General features: G+C 40.6%; 1 protein-coding gene across 1 annotated transcript in view; it reads right to left on the reverse strand.

Moving 5' to 3' along the window:
• Positions 1 to 22053, reverse strand: part of LOC102283429 (leucine-rich repeat-containing protein 37A) — a 49364-nt gene that overhangs the window by 21639 nt on the left and 5672 nt on the right. The window contains exons 2-5 of the mRNA XM_070357330.1: positions 20365 to 20436; positions 13353 to 13424; positions 8329 to 8400; positions 7644 to 7724 (exon numbers count right to left, since the gene is read on the reverse strand). Of these exons, the coding sequence (XP_070213431.1) occupies positions 7644 to 7724; positions 8329 to 8400; positions 13353 to 13424; positions 20365 to 20436 (297 nt within the window). The remainder of the gene's footprint in view (positions 1 to 7643; positions 7725 to 8328; positions 8401 to 13352; positions 13425 to 20364; positions 20437 to 22053) is intronic.

Genomic DNA, 22053 nt, shown 5'->3' on the forward strand with positions numbered 1-22053 from the left:
CAACAGGCTTTCAGCAAACCAGGGAACCATTTATTCAAGGAAAATAAATTAATTTCTGTAACAATCATGAGATCTGTGTTGCCCCACTTTACAAATGAGGAAACTGTTCACTTGTTCCAGACCTTTGCTCTCCATGCCTTGAAAAATAGCCCACACTTCTGGTACCAGAGGAAGCAGAACAGACTGGGAGGGCCTTCAAAGCCTCACTTCCAAAGCACTATCATTATTTTATATGTTTGGTGGTTCCCTGGAAGACCTTACTTGAAAGGTTTGCCTTTGACCTGACTGGAAGCTACCTAATGTAAAAGGCCTCTTTTCAGGTGGTATTTTTGGAAAATATTTTCAGGTAAATATTTTAACAAGACAGTTGTATGAGGCCGTGGATAACAGTTTGAGGCAAAAAACAGCCTAACCAAAAAGCTTAAAAAGAAAAGCTGAGGGACTTCCCTGGTGGCTCACTGGTAAAGAATCCACCTACCAAAGCAGGAGACACGGGTTCGATCCCTGGTCCAGGAAGATCCCACATGCCCCTGTGCCACAACTATTTAGCCTGTGCTCTAGAACCTGGGAGCTGCAACTCCTGAGCCCATGCACCCTAGGGCCAGTGCTCTGCAACAAGAGAACCCACTGGAATGAGAAACCTGTGCCCCACAGCGAGAGGGTAGCTCCTGACTGCAACTAGAGAAAAGCCTTCACAGCAAAGAAGACCCACTGCCAAAAATGAAGGAAGAAAGAAAAGCTGAGGAATGAGATGCCCACAGAGACTTTGAAATCTTCCAACACATTCCTGGGAAACTAGAAGACCACAAGACATATTCTTGGGAATCTAAAAATAACTATTAGCCTTGAATAAAGAGTTCAGCAAAGTTACAGAATGTAAGATAAATATACAAAAATTAGTTATATTTCTGCTGCTGCTGCTGCTGCTGCTAAGTCACTTCAGTCGTGTCCAACTCTGTGCGACCCCATAGACGGAAGCCCACCAGGCTCCCCCGTCCCTGGGATTCTCCAGGCAAGAACACTGGAGTGGGTTGCCATTTCCTTCTCCAATACATGAAAGTGAAAAGTGAAAGCAGCAATGAATACTACAAACATGAAATTAAGAAAACAATTCCATGAGTAACAGCATCAAAACAAATAAAATACTTGGGAAAAATTTTAACCAAATAAGTGCAAGATTCACACTGTAAAGTACGAAACATTGTTGAAAGAAATTAAAGAAGGTCTAAGTAAAATGGATAGGAAAGAAACATGATTAAAATTTCACCACTTCCCAAACTGACCTCATGTTTCAGGGCAATGTCTGTCAAAATCCCAGTTGACTTCTTTCCAGAAATTGCCAACCTAATTCTAAAATTTGCATGGCAATTCAAGGAAAAAGAAAAACTGAAACAATGTTGGTGGTATCAAAACCCAGCTTAAGGCTACTACAATCACAGTGTGGGGCTGGCATAAGAATAGACATGTTAAATTAATGGAACAGAATTGACAGTACAGAAATAAAGCCTTATATTTATGGTCTATTGATTTTCAACAAGGGTGCCAAGCAACTCAATGTGGAAAGAGTAGTCTTTTCAAATGGTGCTGGGACAACTGTACCTCCACACACAAAATAATGAAGCTGGACTCTATATGTCACACCATATAAGAAAATTAACTCCAAATGGATCAAACATCCAAAAGTAAGAGCTAAAGCTCTAAAACTCTTGGAAGAGAACAAAGGAGTAAGTTTTTATGACCTTGCATTGTGTATGTGCTGTGTTCAGTTACTCAGTCAGGTCTGACTCTTTTTTGACCCCATGGACTATAGCCCACCAGGCTCCTCTGTCCATGGAATTTTCCAGGCAAGAATAATAGAGTGGGTTGCCACTTCCTACTCCAGGGGATCTTCCTGATCCAGGGATCAAACCCACATCTCTTGTATCTCCTGCACTGGTAGGCAGATTCTTTACCACTAAGCTACCTGATACCCAAAGCATAAACAATCAGAGGAAAAATAGATGAACTGGACTTTATAAAAATTAAAAATGTTTGTGCTTCAGAAGACACTATCAAGAAAGTGAAAAAAGATAGCACTTCCCAAAAGTCCACACTTCCAATGCAGGAGACAGGTTCAATCCCTGGTCCAGGAGGCTTCCACATGCCCCTGTGGGCAACTAAGCCCCTGTGCCACAACTACTGAGCCCACACTCTAGAGCCACAACTGCTGAAGGCTGCATGTTCTAGGGCCCTCGAGCCACAACTAATGAGCCCTGTTCCACAACTACTGAAACCTTCGCGCCCTAGAGCTTATGCTCCACGAGAGAAGCCTCTGCAATGAGAAGCCTGTGCACTGCAACTAGAGACAGTCTGTGTGTAGCAACGAAGACCCAGCATAGCCAAAAATAAATAAATAAGAAATAAATAGAGCAGCGTGTACACGTCAGAAAAAGAAAAAATGTGAGTGTCATATGTTTGGTTAAGCACAGTTCCTCAAGCTTTTGAGGAGCTGAAAAACAAACTGTTGGCATTAAAACCTATCAGATCACTGGTGAGATCCTGTGACAGTGAATTCCTTCCCTTTTGCATCTTCTCCTGTGCACTTTTCCTAGTCATCACGAATGCCTGTATATAAATAGAATGTTATAAAGCAATAGGTAGCCAAAACAGTTTGGCAAAGTTTGTTATCCTTCTCCAGAATTCTCTCAATTCTCCAACCCTTCACTTTTTCTTAATAGCTTGCCCATGGTCTTGGTTCCATGGGCTCACTGTTTTTTCTTAACCAAGCAGCCCTTCTCTGAGATTAACATCCTTGTGTTCATCCCTAGTGAAATAAAAGTGTGCGGCCACTCTAAGTTACCCTGTTTTTTTTCTCCTGCCTTTAATGCAGCCTTTTATTCACTAAGCTTGTGTCTGGGCAAAGGGGAGAATGAGTGAGAATGAGTCAACAACTCAATGTGGGGGCTCCTACCGCACCTGCTTTCCCACAAACCAAAGGACAAATGATTTTAGATTCACAATGGACACTGTACTACAGATCATTTCCATTTTGGCCTGATTCTCTCTTTTTACACATAAAAGGTACGCCAACTTCTAGTCCATGACCTTTTTGATTCATGAGCTTATCTTTATGGAACAAAACATGGGAACAGTTTTTTTTGGGCAACTTTTTTAAAAGTTTTATTTGAATAATTTCAAACTTATAAAATGTTATCAAAACAAACAGATCAAGGAATATGTGTATATTTTTACCCAGATTCCCCTAGGCAACAGTTTTTATTAGCCTCAAAGACCATCTCAGAGTCAAAGTTTAAGGAATGCTGTCCTAAATGGTTTTGAAAAATATATCTTACTTGAAGAATAAAGTTCAGATGTTTTCGCATCAGCCTTCTGCTGCAGAACACAAAATAGGGAACATTTCCTACCTATTATTTTTTTCTCCAAATTCTTCTATACAGGTCCAGACAGATGGACTATGTTTGCTTTCTATTAACTGAGGAGACAGGAGAATTGAGGACTGAAGCTTGTCATCACTGTCCTGAGTGTACTGAAATCCTAACAGCTTTAGCTGAAAAAATGTCCAAAGCAGGCAGTGAAAACAGATTTCAAATAGGACAAACTCCACAACTGTCTATGCTAGAATCCCAAGGCAGGCAGGGCAAACTGGTTCCTTGGAGGAAGGCAGTCAGAGAAATGAGCAGAGTGACCTGGACCCTGTTCCAATATATTTGAAGTACTTGGGGATGGGCTGACCCCCTTTCCCTTATTCATCTACATAGGTCCATGAGCCATGAGAACATGATACCCCACGTGAACCTCCTCAATACAAGACCTCCAGCTGCACCACATAAACCCTTTCTTCGGGTGGGCTGGGGGCAGCCTAAATAATTTGAAGTGGTGAATCTGTCTTTCCATCCAAGTTCTGAGAATAGCCTTGAAGAAAAGTCCCTGGCAGTGAGGAACAGAGAAAGAAACAAGGGAATCGGGCAGACCTGAGTTTGAATTCTGATTGTCACTTTCTGGTACAGTGACTTGAATAATGAACATCTCTGTCTTAGTACCATTTGCCTCGTAAGGCAGCTTGAGGATTAAGTGAAAGAGCATATGCAAAGCACCCAGCATAGACTGGGCACAGAGTAGGTGCTCAGAAGTGATGATGTCATATTTGCACTGGCCAGAAACCCTGGGGATGCCCAGAGGTGGCCTGGCCAAGAGCTCTAGAAGTGTGGAATTATCACAGGGAAACCAGAGCTCTCTGCTCTAAAGGCGCTATTCAAGTTAGAAGCCAACTTCAAGATACAAGGTACAAAGAGCCAAATTGTCATCATTTAGTTCTTACTACAAGGAAATGAAGAGCTCCGTAGAAAATTACTTGCAAAGCTCATAAGCAGTTTTGCCTCTTATTAACAGTGTGAATCTAGGCAAATTATCCAATGTCTCTGAGTTTCAATTTCCTCATCCCCAAAATGGGGATAATAAGAGTTGTTGGGAGAATAAAAGTGTGAGGTAATATGTATTTAGTATTTACCATGTATCAAGCACTATGGTAAAAGCTTTAGGCACACTATCTTACTTGTATAGTAAGTATAGTGCCTGGAACATAATAAGTATCTAAGAGATGTAGGTATTAAAGAAATGTTATAAGGCAGAGGAAGAATTACAATGCTTTTGACAGACAGAAGAAATGTTGTAATATAGGTGGTAAGAATAAGATGCAGTTGGGAGAAGAAAAATAGAGTAGTTGCTAGGTGTGACAATCTCAAATTTTTGAACTATTACAAAAAAAAAAAAAAAAAAAAAAAAGCCACCCTAAATCATCCCAGAGGACAGACCCAAGTGAGTTCTTTTTCATTTTTAATGTTGATGCCTTTCTGAATCTGAGAAGCTGCCAGGATTCCAGTACATACCAAAAAGTGATGACAACACCCTCCAGTGTGCTAACTTTTGTGTGTACACAGCTATCTAAAGAAAACCAAGGCCAGCTGACTGGGAGGCTTGGTGACCACAGCTCAATTTGCCTTCATGGTATGACCACATCCCTCTCATCAATATTCTCAACAGTGGGGTAAATAATTCAATAGGGATAAGGCTTTGGTTTTCCTCTAATTCTCTCATAATGCTTATGTTCTTGGTACAATATTGATGTACCACAGACAAGCCAGCATGTGAACATGCTCTGTCTGGATAATTAGATAGCCTTTCTACATTGGACAGTCCTTCAGTTTCTAAAATCATGGAGCTTGTATTGTTAAAAACAATGAAGTGACTAAAAGAATAAAAAAAAAAAAAAAAAAAGCCATCAGTCTGGACCTGTGTAGGTGAATGAAGGAGAAGCACTTTAAAGTCAGAAAAAAAAAGTATACTTAACATTTAGGATTATCAACCACTGCTGGTTTTCCATAATACATTTCATTCCTGATTTCATCTGAAAAAGATACGATTATTACTGCCATTCACAAAGTTGTACTTAATTAAAAAGCCCTTGGTTCAACTTTGAGGTGAATTTCAGATTCAGAATAGACTACCACACTGCTAACCTGGTTATCTGGTGTTTGTCAATAACATACAGGCTTCATTTAAGAAACCTACAGTTATAATTACCTGAAAGCCAGTGAAGAATCAAGTTTTTGTAGGGCCTGAACCGTATCTACTTTGGGAAATTTTAATAAAAGCACAAAAAGATAAGAATACAAAAATTTCTAGGACCACTCCCAAGACTTTGGAAGGGACTTATGCAAGTAAGGAGCCCTGCAGCTTAAGCTTCATTTAATTCATCATAAATCCACCTCAACTGGGGCCCTTTACCAAACTTACTTAATGCAAGGGAAAATATTTCAACTTATAAACACCCTAGTCATTATAGGTAATAAAATGACTTAACTCGAGGGGTAGCATCTTCTCTTGGCATCTTGCCTTTGGAAAGAGATGCAATAAAGTTTATATCTCACCATGGCAAATGTTGCCTGAACCAAATTAGCTTTGTCTAGTAGAAAGACTTGGCATAAAACAAAGAGCCTTACCCCCAACTCACACTTACTATATTGTGACAATCTTTCGATGGTAAAACTTTGAATGAGTTTTAGGAGTATAGTATTAATTTATTTCCAACACCAGACAGCTCACATTCTTTCATTACCTTTTCCTGTCATTTATGATAAACACAGAAGTTCAAAAGGAACAGGTTGGTGTCTCTTCCCTTAAGAATCTTTTCTGACCCATCCCCCACTTTCTACTTTGTTGCCCCTGCCACCTTGTTACCCAGCTGCATAGACGCTAGCATGGCTCTCATGTATTTTCCCATCAACATCCATCTTCCTCTTTCCAGTGTGAAAGCTTCTTGGGGACAAAGTCCTTGTCCTATTCTTCTTTGTGTCCCCAACACAGCACTTAGAGCAGTGTTGACACACAGTGGGCATGGCACTCTGTGAATGTTTTTGAATGAATTCATTAATTTTTGTCAACTGTGATTCCACAATTTATTTTCCTGTTGCCTGCATAACCACAGTGAAACTCTGATTCTTATTAGGGACTCTTGGCATTATAAAATGTTTAGAAAAGGTGGTGAGTTTAAGACAGTGTATTGATGCTACTGAAACCTCCTGGTGGAGGGACCTTAGGAGCCTGCTCTCTGGCTCTCTGGCCAAAGAAAAACTGACCCTGGGTGCTCTTTCCCCAAAGTAGGCATCAGGAAACTCATGAGGGGCAGATATGGGGGGGAGGCCACCCAAGACAGGAATCTGTAGCTCTGGACACATCGTCAATACCTTCATTAACTAGAAAGGAACTGTGTGAAACTGGATTTCTGAGCCACAAGACAGTAAGAGAGTCTTTACCAAAGCCAGGCATAGACAAAGCTCTTTACCTTGACTTGAAAATCCCCTTCTGGTCATGAAATGTACTATGATTTGCTTGTGTCACAGAGAAATCACAGAATTTTTGAGCAGAAGGGGTGTAAAACCCACACTTGTTATTGACAAGTATAAAGGAAAAGTCTGTAGAATTAGGCTACAGCAATGTATTTTCTTTATATTTTTCACACTACAGCTGAACAAAAACATCATCTTTTTCCATAACTGAAAGGTTCCTACTGGCCACAGATAATTCACTTCAGAGGCATACTTTTTGGAAAACAAGGATCTGGGTGATGGGGGAGAGCCTGTGGTGGATGTTCAGGAATTCCTTTTCCTTTGCCATTTAAAAGAAGCTAATGGTTGAGGAAGCATCCACACCTTTTGTTCCATGAAGAAATGTGTGCTAAACTGAGATCTTTGCAGCTTTGCATTGCATAGATTTTAAGCAGTTAGGAACTTTGCACACGAGCAGGAATCAAAGAAATTCAAAAATGGAACTTCATGGACCCTTCCCATATTGGAGCAGCATCGGTGGGATTCCATGACAGTGCTAATTTGAATGTTTTTGCTTGGTGCCTTTTATTGCCTGTGCAAAAGATCGGTACTATGGAAACCAGACCGTTTCATACATAGGAGTTGGACAAGTCTCTTGACCTCTTTGTACCTTAGTTTCCTCATTTGAGAGAAAAAAAAAAAAGGATCTCAGGACATACTTTTCAGGATTCATACTAGGCTTACACCCAGGTAACCAATAACTGTATGATGTTTTTAACACATAGTTTTATACATGTATTCATCTTCTATTTCACTTACAACTTGTGTAAAAACTGCATTCCATGCCAGGCCTGAAATGTTCCAAAGCTCAGTTCTGTGAGTAAATTGCAACCAAGATTTCTACAAAAAAAGACACAAGCAAAAGAAGAAGAAAAATATATATTCTTTCAAAACACTTATCCTTTGACAGTAAATCTAACTTATATATGATGAAAATAACATCAGTACTCCCTCCATACACCAAAGAAATCTCAATGTGGAAGATAATATGATTTACATTTTAATGATTATATATGTGGTGCATTTAGTAAATGCTCAATAAATGCTTGTGTTGGGTGATATTTATTTCTCTAGAAAAGCAGCACTATTGACATTTGAGACTGGATAATTCTATCTTGTGCTGGGGCTCTCCTGTACACTGTTGAATGTTTAGCTGCATCTCTGGCCTCTGTCCACTAGATGTCAGTAGCACATACAGTTCTAACAACCAAAAACGTCTCCAGACTGCCAAATGTCACTTCATGCAAAATCACCCTGGTTGGGAACCACTGTTCTATAACGATACACTCTGATCTGTATAATAATTCTCACACTCATATTTGCCAGAGACAAAAAATACTTGTTATATAATATTAATAATATTTCAAAATGAGTAACAAATTAATTTGATAAAAATTAAGTTTTCTAAAATTCCAAATATAATGAAGCTATATTTGTAACTTACATAAACTGCAAAAAAGGAAGTGGTTCAAATGAACGTCTTTCAATAGACTGTATTTTATTGCAGGATAAATCTCTAGGAAAAGTAAAAGGAAAATATTGCCTCAATTAGCTATTAGATATCTATTTAATAGGAATAACTAGTAGAGGTTAGAATGATAGTAACAAATACATAGCTTTGGTCTAAACTCCAAACCTTAGGAATTGTTATTTGAACCTTCCAGCGTCCCTAACCCTGCCTTCACCTCTCTCAAGAAATATCTATAAATAAAATATATAACTATAGAACTTTTTTAAAGTTTATATCATAATCACCTGGAAGGCAGGTATCACTATGGACTGTTAGTCGCTCAGTCGTGTCCAACTCTTTTCGACCCCATGGACTGTAGCCTGCCAGGCCTCTCTGTCCATGGAATTCTCCAGGCAAGAATACTGGAGTGGATTGCCATTCCCTTCTCCAGAGGATCTTCCCAACCCAGGGATCTAACCTTGGTCTCCCGCCTTGCAGGCAGATTCTCTACCCTTTGAGCTACAACTATGGATCTTGATAGACTTTGGAGGTAATCTTTCCTGACAGCAGAATTGATTAGATTCCCACCTTTCGTAGTCTCTTCAAATTCTAGATTGTGAGCTCAAACTTTTTATTCTCCAATTACAGTTTCTAACATTAAAAGGAATTTTCTTATATTTACACACCTCCCAATTTAGTTCTGTTTTTCTAGGCCAATTCAGTACTAGCAGAAATAAAAGATATATTTTCATACAACCTGAAAGGAAGTTACTCCCCTCATTGATATATAACTTTACCTAATTCAGTATTACACTTTCTATCATATTGATTTTTATTTGAAAATACCCACTCTTGACTATAGCTGACTATCCTGTTTCCATTGATATCACCTTGTGTCTCATTTCACCTGGATGGGTATAACTGTCTTCTGACTGGTGTTTCTATCTCTGCTCTTTCCATTCCTAAGCCAGCCTCTACATGATCATTAGTTTAACTCTTTAGAAAGTGAAAGTCGCTCAGTTGTGTCCGACTCTTTTCGAACCCATGGACTGTAGCCTGTCAGGCTCCTTGGGCCATGGCATTCTCTAGGCCAGAATACTGGAGTGGGTAGCCGTTCCCTTCTCCAGGGGCTCTTCCCAACCCAGGGATCGAACCAAGGTCTCCCACATTGCAGGCGGATTCTTTACCATCTGAGCCAATTTCCAGAAGTAGTCCTTAAATACCAGCACCATTTGTGAACTTACTGAAGCTACAAATACTCAGCCCTATTCTGGACTGATTGAATCATTAACTACAGAGGTGGAGCTTGTGTTTCAACAAGCCCTCCAAGTGACTAATTCTGCTGCAGGCTCAAGTCTGTCCTAGAGTACTGCTGTGGTAACACGGTCGCTTGGCATGATATTCTGGGCTTGGCCCCAGTGCCCTTGATAACCTGGCTCTCATCTCCTACTCTCCCCACTGGAACTCTATGGGTACTCAAAGTGTTTTTCCTGTGTTTTTTCTTTCTCCCAATTTTCTTTTGCAAGCTTACTCTTCCCAAGATGTCTATCTGATGATGATACCAATGGCCCTTCAAGGTTCCGTTTGAACAGCATTGCTTTAGCAACATCTTCCCTGATCCAGTTAGAAGTCTTTTTTCCCTCTTCTATGCTCCAACACCAACTTACAGCTCTCATTACCCTTATTCATTTCTTTTTTTAAAAAAAAGAAAGCTATTTTTGCATCCCATTTTCTCTCAGCATAAAACTCCTTGAATGTATGGGTTAGATCCTGTTTATGCACATTGTCTATCATGTTTGCAGCCAACACATGGACATAAAGCAAACTCAAATATTTATAAAATCAACAAGTAGGGAGTGAATAAGAAGAAAATGACTGTTTTAAAATAAATGTAGCTTTATTCCTTCACGGTTCCCTCTTCTGTGCCTCTACTGCACTTTGTCATTATGGTTTAAGTTTCTATGTTTATTTTCTCTGTGAGATCATGAATTGCTAGAAGGAATCCTAGCTTAACCACCTTTGTGTTTCCAACACTAGGCTTCAGATCAGGTCAGATCAGATCAGTCGCTCAGTCATGTCCGACTCTTTGTGACCCCATGAATTGCAGCACGCCAGGCCTCCCTGTCCATCACCAACTCCTGGAGTTCACTCAAACTCACGTCCAGCGAGTCAGTGATGCCATCCAGCCATCTCATCCTCTGTCGTCCCCTTCTCCTCTTGCCCCCAATCTTGGCATATTGCTTTTTAGCTTTTTTATTGATTGGCATTTTTAAAAAAGAATGAGCATATGGATGCTAACATAAAATAATCAGCTTATAAAGTATTTCATAGAAGTAATGAAGGGCCTAATTCACTGAGTTTTTCTCAAGGTTCCATTTGAACAGCATTGCTTCAATAGCATCTGATAAACTATGGATGGAGGTTCGTGACATTGTACAGGAGACAGGGATCAAGACCATCCCCATGGAAAAGAAATGCAAAAAAGCAAAATGGCTGTCTGGGGAGGCCTTACAAATAGCTGTGAAAAGAAGAGAAGCAAAAAGCAAAGGAGAAAAGGAAAGATAAAAGCATCTGAATGCAGAGTTCCAAAGAATAGCAAGGAGAGATAAGAAAGCCTTCCTCAGCGATCAATGCAAAGCAATAGAGGAAAACAACAGAATGAGAAAGACTAGAGATCTCTTCAAGAAAATTAGAGATACCAAGGGAACATTTCATGCAAAGATGGGCTCAATAAAGGACAGAAATGGTATGGACCTAACAGAAGCAGAAGATATTAAGAAGAAGTGGCAAGAATACACAGAAGAACTATACAAAAAAGATCTTCACGACCAAGATAATCACAATGGTGTGATCACTGACCTAGAGCCAGACATCCTGGAATGTGAAGTCAAGTGGGCCTTAGAAAGCATCACTATGAACAAAGCTAGCGGAGGTGATGGAATTCCAGTTAAGCTATTTCAAATCCTGAAAGATGATGCTGTGAAAGTGCTGCACTCAATATGCCAGCAAATCTGGAAAACTCAGCAGTAGCCACAGGACTGGAAAAGGTCAGTTTTCATTCCAATCCCAAAGAAAGGCAATGCCAAGAATGCTCAAACTACCACACAATTGCACTCACCTCACATGCTAGTAAAGTAATGCTCAAAATTCTCCAAGCCAGCTTCAGCAATACGTGAACCACGAACTTCCAGATGTTCAAGCTGGTTTTAGAAAAGGCAGAGGAACCAGAGATCAAATTGCCAACATCTGCTGGATCATGGAAAAAGCAAGAGAGTTCCAGAAAAACATCTATTTCTGCTTTATTGACTATGCCAAAGCCTTTGACTGTGTGGATCACAATAAATTGTGGAAAATTCTGAAAGAGATGGGCATACCAGACCACGTGACCTGCCTCTTGAGAAACCTATATGCAGGTCAGGAAGCAACAGTTAGAACTGGACATGGAACAACAGACTGGTTCCAAATAGGAAAAGGAGTACGTCAAGGCTGTATATTGTCACCCTGCTTATTTAACTTATATGCAGAGTACATCATGAGGAACGCTGGGCTGGAAGAAGCACAAACTGGAATCAAGATTGCTGGGAGAAATATCAATAACCTCAGATATGCAGATGACACCACCTTTATGGCACAAAGTGAAGAGGAACTCAAAAGCCTCTTGATGAAATTGAAAGAGGAGAGTGAAAAAGTTGGCTTAAAGCTCAACATTCAGAAAATGAAGATCATGGCATCTGGTCCCATCACTTCATGGGAAATAGATGGGGAAACAGTGTCCGATTTTATTTTGGGGGGCTCCAAAATCACTGCAGATGGTGATTGCAGCCATGAAATTACAAGACGCTTACTCCTTGGAAGGAAAGTTTTGACCAGCTTAGATAGCATATTCAAAAGCAAAGACATTACTTTGCCAGCAAAGGTCCATTTAGTCAAGGCTATGTTTTTCCAGTGGTCATGTATGGATGTGAGAGTTGGACTCTAAAGAAAGCTGAGTGCCAAAGAATTGATGCTTTTGAACTGTGGTGTTGGAGAAGACTCTTGAGAGTCCCTTGGACTGCAAGGAGATCCAACCAGTCCATTCTAAAGGAGATCAGTCCTGGGTGTTCTTTGGAAGGAATGATGCTAAAGCTGAAACTCCAGTACTTTGGCCACCTGATGCGAAGAGTTGACTCACTGGAAAAGACTCTGATGCTGAGAAGGATTGGGGGCAGGAGGAGAAGGGGATGCCAGAGGATGAGATGGCTGGATGGCATCACCGACTCAATGGATGTGAGTCTGAGTGAACTCTGGGAATCGGTGATGGACAGGGAGGCCTGGTGTGCTGCGATTCATGGGGACTCTTTCGTGTCCGCAAAGAGTTGGACACGACTGAGCGACTGAACTGAACTGATCCAGTTTTAGCTTAGATTAAATTATCAAAATTATGAGTTAATGGCATTCACACTAATGTAAGTGCTCTATATTTTCTTTCCATGGGTGACAATTTGAAGTTAACTTTAATTTCTCTCATTTTCCTAAAACAAATTTTTCAAACCTTTTCCAAAAAGGCCAGGGAGTAAATATCTTAGGCTTTGCAGGCCACACAGTCTCTGTCACATATATTTCTTTATTTCTCTCTCTCTTTTTTTTCATTTACAACCCTTTAAAAATCATTTTAAACTTATGGGCTGTATAAAAATGGACCATGGGTCAGATTTGAGTCATGAACAAAATATAAGCAGATAGTATATGAACATTTATATATAATGTTATAGACATGGGAGTCTATAATTGCTCAGATCCCATTACCACTTTTCCTCTACAACTAAAGGGTATTTTCCTATCTATATCTTGTCTAAATAATTAAGTTAAAAAATGATTAGGAGGTATTTAATGGTAGAGGTGGGCTTGGGCCCTACACAGACTTACAAAATTGTAGAATTGTATGGGTGGAAGAAATTGAAGAGATTATCTAATTTGAATCCCATAGTTATTTTATAGAGAAGATCTCAAAAATAAATATGATTTACTAATTAACTTACAAATATTGGAGGGATAGCAAGCCTTCAAATGAGTCCTTGTGTAATTCAGTCAACGAATTTTCACTGAGAATTCTGAAAAATGAAAAGGTTCTCAATCAAAATGCAGAATAACTATAACCATTTACCACATAGTACTCCTGTAAGCGGAGGAAGCTAAGTAATGGTGCCATCTAAACACCCTAATTTTTATTTAATTTAGGGGTGGCAACTTCTGCTCTGTTTCCATTTAAACCTTTCTCCTCACATTCTTTGCTGTGTCCATCTCTCTCCATCACACACACACACACACATACACACACACTCCTTCCACTCTTCCCACCAAATCATACAGATCATTCAGTTAATGCCCACTCCCTAGATCACAGGATTTCTCTTAGAATCCAACTCTGGGCAGCACCAACATTGCAAAGGTATCCTTCCCTCTTCTCTTTTCCCAAACCTTATTGGGAAGTTCCACACAGAACTGTATCAGGGCTGCAAATGAAGCCATTTGATTTTTTCCCTCTAGTAAAACTTTTTTGAAAATTATTTGCATATTTAAAAATACGCATAAAATATATACAATTGTTCAGTTTAATAATTATGAAACAAATCCCTGTGTGATACCACTCATGTCAGAAAAGAATCCTGTCAGCATCTGAGGAGTCCCTGGGCAGACCTTTCCAATCACAGCTTTCTCTCTGACTTTAGTACAGAAGAAACTCTATAAAGATATCAGAGGTCAGTTTCTCTTGCCTGCAAGAATCCCCTTCCTTGCAATATTAACAGTGGTACATTCTTCAAGAGTCTTGGGGATCTGAGCACATGCTATGTTGCCTTGTGAATATTTTCACTGATTTCTGCATTTAAAACATTGTTTTTCACTCACAGTGTATCTTGGTCACATATTTATATTAATTCCACCTCATAGCTTGATTCCATCTCATAAATTAATTCTTTACTCATAGCTTATGAGAATTAAAGTATTACTACCTGGAAACTCTGTAACTCAGTTATAAGATGCTTCATATTATATAGAATACAGGCATATACATTTTCAAAGGCATATACAAAGGATCACTAAAACAAAAACACAGAAGACTTTATTCCCACAGAATTTCCACAAAGAACTCTCGGAGTCCTGAAAATGCTTCAAAGATCCTGATCTCAATTTGAAATTCACCATGTTAGAAAGAACAGCAGTGATGGACAGGTGAAGGGGGAATGGTCAACAGATGGTGCTAAGACTGACTCTTTCCTCACCTCGGTTACGTAGTGGTTTCATATTTCCATGGAAATGATTCGAAAAGAAAAAACAAATCAGTATGTCCAACGACGTTTATAGTAACCCTTTCCATAACTTCAGAAGTTGGAAAGAACTCTACCTCCCCACATCACATAACAAAACCATAGGTGATATACAAAAGTCACAGGAAACAATGATATATGAAAAAGTTCAAGACAGAAGCAACTCCACTTACTGTAGCCTGCCAGGTTCCTCTATCCATGGGATTTCCCAGGCAAGAATACTGGAGTAAGTTGCCATTTCCTCCTCCAGGGGATCTTCCTAATCCAGGGATCAAACCTGCATCTCTTATGTCTCCTGCATTGGTAGGCAGGTTCTTTACTACTAGCTCCACCTGGGAAGCTCAAATCAATATGCCCAACGACATTTATAGTAACCCTTTTCATAACTTCGAAAGTTGGAAAGAACTCTACCTCCCCGCATCGTGTAAAAAAACTGTGTACACCATAGGTGATTTACAAAAGTCACAGGAAATAATGATATATGAAAAAGGTTGAGACAGAAGTGAAACTCGTATGTACTAGTTATAAGTCTGAACACTGACAAGGACTCAATCAGGACAGTGAAGAGATGGGGCTGATCATCAACTCTTCACTGCACTGTCTTCTTTGATTGGCTGATGCCCATAGCAGACTAGTTGGAGTTTGAATATTGTGGGAGGACAGAGAGTAACCAAGAATATGTATTTTAAATTAATGGGGTTTCTTTTTGTGGACTTGTTTGGATGGCAGGATATTAAAATTTTAAAAAATAACAGTAATAAATGCAACCTAGAAGTAAAGTTTAGACTGAGAGTGTCAGTCGCCAAAAAGTACCCCCAAAAAGAGCTTCAAATAAGCAACTAACTGAAATAAAATCTACTGATCTGTAGAACTCCAAACATTCATTCTGAGGCAAGAAATTTAAAACTATGGGGAATCAAGCCAGATCGAAAACTTTCTCACGTCATGAAAATATCAAAACCAGGCATGAAGTAATGTTTAAGAAACATCCATGTTTTACTTCTGACCAGGGTTCTTATCTAAGGCAATCTTCTAAGTTTCACATTCATTCTTGATTCTATATTTATAGACAATTATCCTTCTCTCCATTCTGCAACTTCTAGAAAACTGAGAGGGCTCAGTGTTTCTTTGACTCAACTATACGTATAATGCAAATACTAGGCCATTCTAGAAGTGATTTACTGGACTTTGCTTTCTTTCTCTCCAAAGTATTCATCAAACTTAAAATTATATCTATTTATTTACTATACTTACTTATTTTTATATATTTGTAACCCCCCTAAGAACTGGAATACTTGGTCTTTTTTGTTTTGGGGCCTGTCTCCCAGCATGTAAAACAGTTCCTGGCACATAGAAGACACTCAAAAAAATATTTATTGAATGAATTCAAAAAGTGATGGGTTATCAACTATCTGATACTTTTATTTAAAACAAATCATCCATTTACCATCATTCATGAGGGTAAGCGCGGGCAGCTGCAGCCGAGAGGAGCTACCCTACGTCCGAGGTCAGGGGCAGAAGCCAGGAGGACCCCATGCCTGAAGGGCGGCGGCCAAAAGGAGCTACCCCACGTCCGAGGTCAGGGGCAGCGGCCGAGAGTGCCAGGCTGCGACGGCACAGAAATGGCCGAGAAGAGCTACCCTGCGTCCAAGGTCAGGGGCGGCAGCCGAGAGGAGCTACCCGACACCCGAGGCCAGGGGTGGTGGCCGGGAGGAGCAACCCCATGCCCGAGGCCAGGGGCGGCGGCCGAGAGGAGCTACCCCGCGTCTGAGGTCAGGGATGGCGGCCGGGAGGAGCTACCCCATGCCCGAGGCCAGGGGTGGCGGCAGGGAGGACCAACCCCACGTCCAAGGAGCAGTGGCTGCGCGGGGCGCAGGAGGGCCTAGAGGAGCTATCCCACATTGAAGGTCAGGAAGAAAGGTGGTGAGGAGATACCCCTGGTGCAAGGGAAGGAGCAGCAGCTGCACTTTGCTGGAGAAGCCGTGAAGAGATACCCCACGCCCAAGGTAAGAGAAACCCAAGTAAGACGGTAGATGTTGCAAGAGGGCATCAGAGGGCAGACACACTGAAACCATACTCACAGAAAACTAGTCAATCTAATCACACTAGGACCACAGCCTTTTCTAACTCAATGAAACTAAGCCATGCCCGTGGGGCAACCCAAGACAGGCAGGTCATGGTGGAGAGATCTGACAGAATGTGGTCCACTGGAGAAGGGAATGGCAAACCACTTCAGTATTCTTGCCTTGAGAACCCCATGAACAGTATGAAAAGGCAAAATGATAGGATACTGAAAGAGGAACTCCCCAGGTCAGTAGGTGCCCAATATGCTACTGGAGATCAGTGGAGTAATAACTCCAGAAAGAATGAAGGGATGGAGCCAAAGCAAAAACAATACCCAGCTGTGGATGTGACTGGTGATAGAAGCAAGGTCCGATGCTGTAAAGAGCAATATTGCGTAGGAACCTGGAATGTCAGGTCAATGAATCAAGGCAAATTGGAAGTGGTCAAACAAGAGATGGCAAGAGTGAATGTCGACATTCTAGGAATCAGTGAGCTGAAATGGACTGGAATGGGTGAATTTAACTCAGATGACCATTATATCTACTACTGCAGGCAGGAATCCCTCAGAAGAAATGGAGTAGCCATCATGGTCAACAAAAGAGTCTGAAATGCAGTACTTGGATGCGATCTCAAAAATGACAGAATGGTCTCTGTTTGTTTCCAAGGCAAATCATTCAATATCACAGTAATACAAGTCTATGCCCCAACCAGTAATGCTGAAGAAGCTGAAGTTGAACGGTTCTATGAAGACCTACAAGACCTTTTAGAACTAACACCCAAAAAAGATGTCCTTTTCATTATAGGGGACTGGAATGCAAAAGTAAGAAGTCAAGAAACACCTGGAGTAACAGGCAAATTTGGCCTTGGAATACGGAATGAAGCAGGGCAAAGACTAACAGAGTTTTGCCAAGAAAATGCACTGGTCATAACAAACACCCTCTTCCAACAACACAAGAGAAGACTCTACACATGGACATCACCAGATGGTCAACACCGAAATCAGAGTGATTATATTCTTTGCAGCCAAAGATGGAGAAGCTCTATATAGTCAACAAAAACAAGACCAGGATCTGACTGTGGCTCAGATCATGAACTCATTGCCAAATTCAGACTTAAATTGAAGAAAGTAGGGAAAACCACTACACCATTCAGGTATGACCTAAATCAAATCCCTTATGATTATACAGTGCAAGTAAGAAATAGATTTAAGGGACTAGATCTGATAGATAGAGTGCCTGATGAACTATGGAATGAGGTTCGTGACACTGTACAGGAGACAGGGATCAAGACCATCCTCATGGAAAAGAAATGCAAAAAAAGCAAAATTGCTGTCTGGGGAGGCCTTACAAATAGCTGTGAAAAGAAGAGAAGCAAAAAGCAAAGGAGAAAAGGAAAGATAAAAGCATCTGAATGCAGAGTTCCAAAGAATAGCAAGGAGAGATAAGAAAGCCTTCCTCAGCGATCAACGCAAAGAAATAGAGGAAAACAACAGAATGGGAAAGACTAGAGTTCTCTTCAAGAAAATTAGAGATACTAAGGGAACATTTCATGCAAAGATGGGCTCGATAAAGGACAGAAATGGTAGGGACCTAACAGAAGCAGAAGATATTAAGAAGAGGTGGCAAGAATACACAGAAGAACTGTACAAAAAAGATCTTCACGACCAAGATAATCACGATGATGTGATCACTGACCTAGAGCCAGACATCCTGGAATGTGAAGTCAAGTGGGCCTTAGAAAGCATCACTACGAACAAAGCTAGCAGAGGTGATGGAATTCCAGTGGAGCTATTTCAAATCCTGAAAGATGATGCTGTGAAAGTGCTGCACTCAATATGCCAGCAAATGGAAAACTCAGCAGTGGCCACAGGACTGGAAAAGGTCAGTTTTCATTCCAATCCCAAAGAAAGGCAATGCCAAGAATGCTCAAACTACCGCACAACTGCACTCATCTCACACACTAGTAAAGTAATGCTCAAAATTCTCCAAGCCAGGCTTCAGCAATACGTGACCTGTGAACTTCCAGATGTTCAAGCTGGTTTTAGAAAAGGCAGAGGAACCAGAGATCAAATTGCCAACATCCGCTGGATCATGGAAAAAGCAAGAGAGTTCCAGAAAAACATCTATTTCTGCTTTATTGACTATGCCAAAGCCTTTGACTGTGTGGATCACAATAAATTGTGGAAAATTCTGAAAGAGATGGGCATACCAGACCACGTGACCTGCCTCTTGAGAAACCTATACGCAGGTCAGGAAGCAACAGTTAGAACTGGACATGGAACAACAGACTGGTTCCAAATAGGAAAAGGAGTACGTCAAGGCTGTATATTGTCACCCTGCTTATTTAACTTATATGCAGAGTACATCATGAGAAATGCTGGGCTGGAAGAAGCACAAACTGGAATCAAGATTGCTGGGAGAAATATCAATAACCTCAGATATGCAGATGACATCACTCTTATGGCAGAAAGTGAAGAGGAACTAAAGAGCCTCTTGATGAAAGTGAAAGAGGAGAGTGAAAAAGTTGGCTTAAAGCTCAACATTCAGATAACTAAGATCATGGCATCTGGTCCCATCACTTCATGGGAAATAGATGGGGAAACAGTGGAAACAGTGTCAGACTATTTTTTTGGGCTCCAAAATCACTGCAGATGGTGATTGCAGCCATGAAATTACAAGACGCTTACTCCTTGGAAGGAAAGTTATGACCAACCTAGACAGCATATTCAAAAGCAGAGACATTACTTTACCAACAAAGGTCTGTCTAGTCAAGACTATGGTTTTTCCAGTAGTCATGTATGGATGTGAGAGTTGGACTATAAAGAAAGCTGAGCACAGAAGAATTGATCCTTTTGAACTGTGGTGTTGGAGAAGACTCTTGAGCGTCCCTTGGACTGCAAGGAGATCCAACCAGTCCATCCTAAAGGAGATCAGTCCTGGGTGTTCATTGGAAGGACTGATGTTGAAGCTGAAACTCCAATATTTTGGCCACCTCATGAGAAGAGCTGACTCATTTGAAATAACCCTGATGTTGGGAAAGATTGAGGGCAGAAGGAGAAGGGGATGACAGAGGATGAGATGGTTAGATGGCATCACCAACTCAATGGACATGATTTTGGGAGCTGGTGATGGACAGGGAGGCCTGCTGTGCTGCGGTTTATGGGGTCACAGAGTTGGACATGACTGAGAGACTGAACTGAACTGAAAAATTTATATCTACATAGTCTTTGCCCCAATAATCCCATTTCTAGATATCTATTCTACAGAAATACCTGACCAGATTCACAGAGGTGCCTGTATGAGGATATTCATTGCAGCAATGCATGCAACAAGAAAACTGGACATACAAACATCCTTCCATAGGGGCATTATTAAACTGTGATACATTTATACTATGCAATATTATTCAGGAGTTGAAATGAATGGGTTAACCCTCTATGTACTACGAATGAAAGTAATCTAAGACATCATGAAATGAAAGAGTCAAGTTGCAGGATTTTTCATTTGTGTAAAAAAGATAAGAAAATCATACAACAAACCTATTTGGTTATCTGGAAATATATATGTATTCAAATGTATATGAAAGAGTCTGGAAAGATATATACTAAACTCTTATAAGACAGTTAGCAGTTTGTATTCACATTTGGAGAGAATATACTCACAGTTTCTCAGCCCAACGATATGCCTTCCATATATTTTCATCAATGTAAGAAATATAGTTTCCTTGGAAATTTCTGTGGAGAAACAGAGGTTATATCCTTGAATAGGCAGGAAAAGAATGAAGAAAATATGTAAAAGAACCATGGCCACCTTATGGGGAATATTCAAATGCAGAAGAAAAACAGATTTTTAATTCCCACAGCTTCCCAATGTGTGTGCTTAGTCCATCTCTTTGTGACCTTCTGGACTATAAACCCGCCAGGCTCCTCTGTTCATGAGATTCTCCAGGCAAGAATACTGGAGTGAGTAGCCATTCCCTTTTCTGGGTGATCTTCCCAACCCAGGGATCAAACCTTAAATGCTTAAAACGGAACTCATCTTCCTCAAACTAGCTCTCCTTCCCAACTGCTATATTTCCACTTGTTATACCACCATCATTCTCCCCATCGTGCATGCATGCTAAGTCGCTTCAATTGTGTCCAACTCTTTGCAACTCCATGGACTGTAACCTGCCAGGCTCCTCTCTCCATGGAATTCTCCAGGCAAGAATATTGGAATGGGTTGCCATTTCCTTCTCCAGGGGATCTTCCCAACCCAGGGAATCAACCCATGTCTCTTATGTCTCCTGCTTTGGCAGGTGGGTTCTTTACCACTAGCACCACCTGGGAAGCCCCATCAACATATGCAATTTTTCTCTTTCCCACATACCCAAGTCCCCCAGTGCTAGTCAATGACTGCATCTAGTTGGTTTTGCCTTTGTCACGCTCTCATGATTTTCTTTCTACTCCTCTCACAACCACTCTAATTCAGCCCTTTCTCACTTTACCCCTAGATTTTGCTAGACCATTCTATTTGGCCTTAATAATCCTCTTGTTTTAATCATTTGTCTTTCTTGCTTGAAAACTTTCAGTGGCTCCGCATGTCTTACATCATTGCTTTCAAACCTCCATTAGGATAGCCAAGGTTTTTCATAATCATAGCTTTCATTGTTCTCTAACCCAATCTTTTGGGCTTCCCTGGTGGCTCAGCGATAAGGAATTCACTTGCCAATGCAGATGTGTGTTTGATCCCTAGGTCAGGAAGATCCCTTGGAGAAGGAAACAGCAATCCATTCCAGAATTCTTGCCTGGGAAATCCCATTGGTGGCAGTGCCTGGTGGGGTACAGTCCATGAGGTCACAAAGAGTCAGATATGACTTAGCTACTAAACCACCACCACCGACCCACTTCTTTTTACAGCCAGACTAATCTATGAAATCCTGATCATCCTCACAGGCATACATTTGCCTAGACCATGCTCTCTGTTTCTTCTCTAACAAATCACAGCCAGTGTTTTAGTCCCAGCTGAAGTTTTAACTTATCCATGCAGCTTTCCCTGACCTCCACACCCTAATGATTACAGGTTCTGGTGAACTACAGCAGATATCTGTATCTCTTTTAATGCTTAACTGCATATTATCTCCCTTTTAAAGCACATCCCCTTTCTTCTCACCTATCATTGTCATGTTCTGTAGACAATGTCATACTTTTGTGGTGCCCAGAGTACTTAGCCTTGTGTTGGGCACAAAATGGGTGTTATACATAGAAAGTCAGGTGACAAAGATGAGTTCTAGATATAACTGAGGAACTGAATATAATAATAGCTAACACTAACATATATGCTAGGCACTGATGTTTTACATGTATTTTGCA

This window comes from Bos mutus, chromosome 19, assembly GCF_027580195.1.
Source record: "Bos mutus isolate GX-2022 chromosome 19, NWIPB_WYAK_1.1, whole genome shotgun sequence".
NCBI classification, from domain to species: Eukaryota; Metazoa; Chordata; class Mammalia; order Artiodactyla; family Bovidae; genus Bos; species Bos mutus.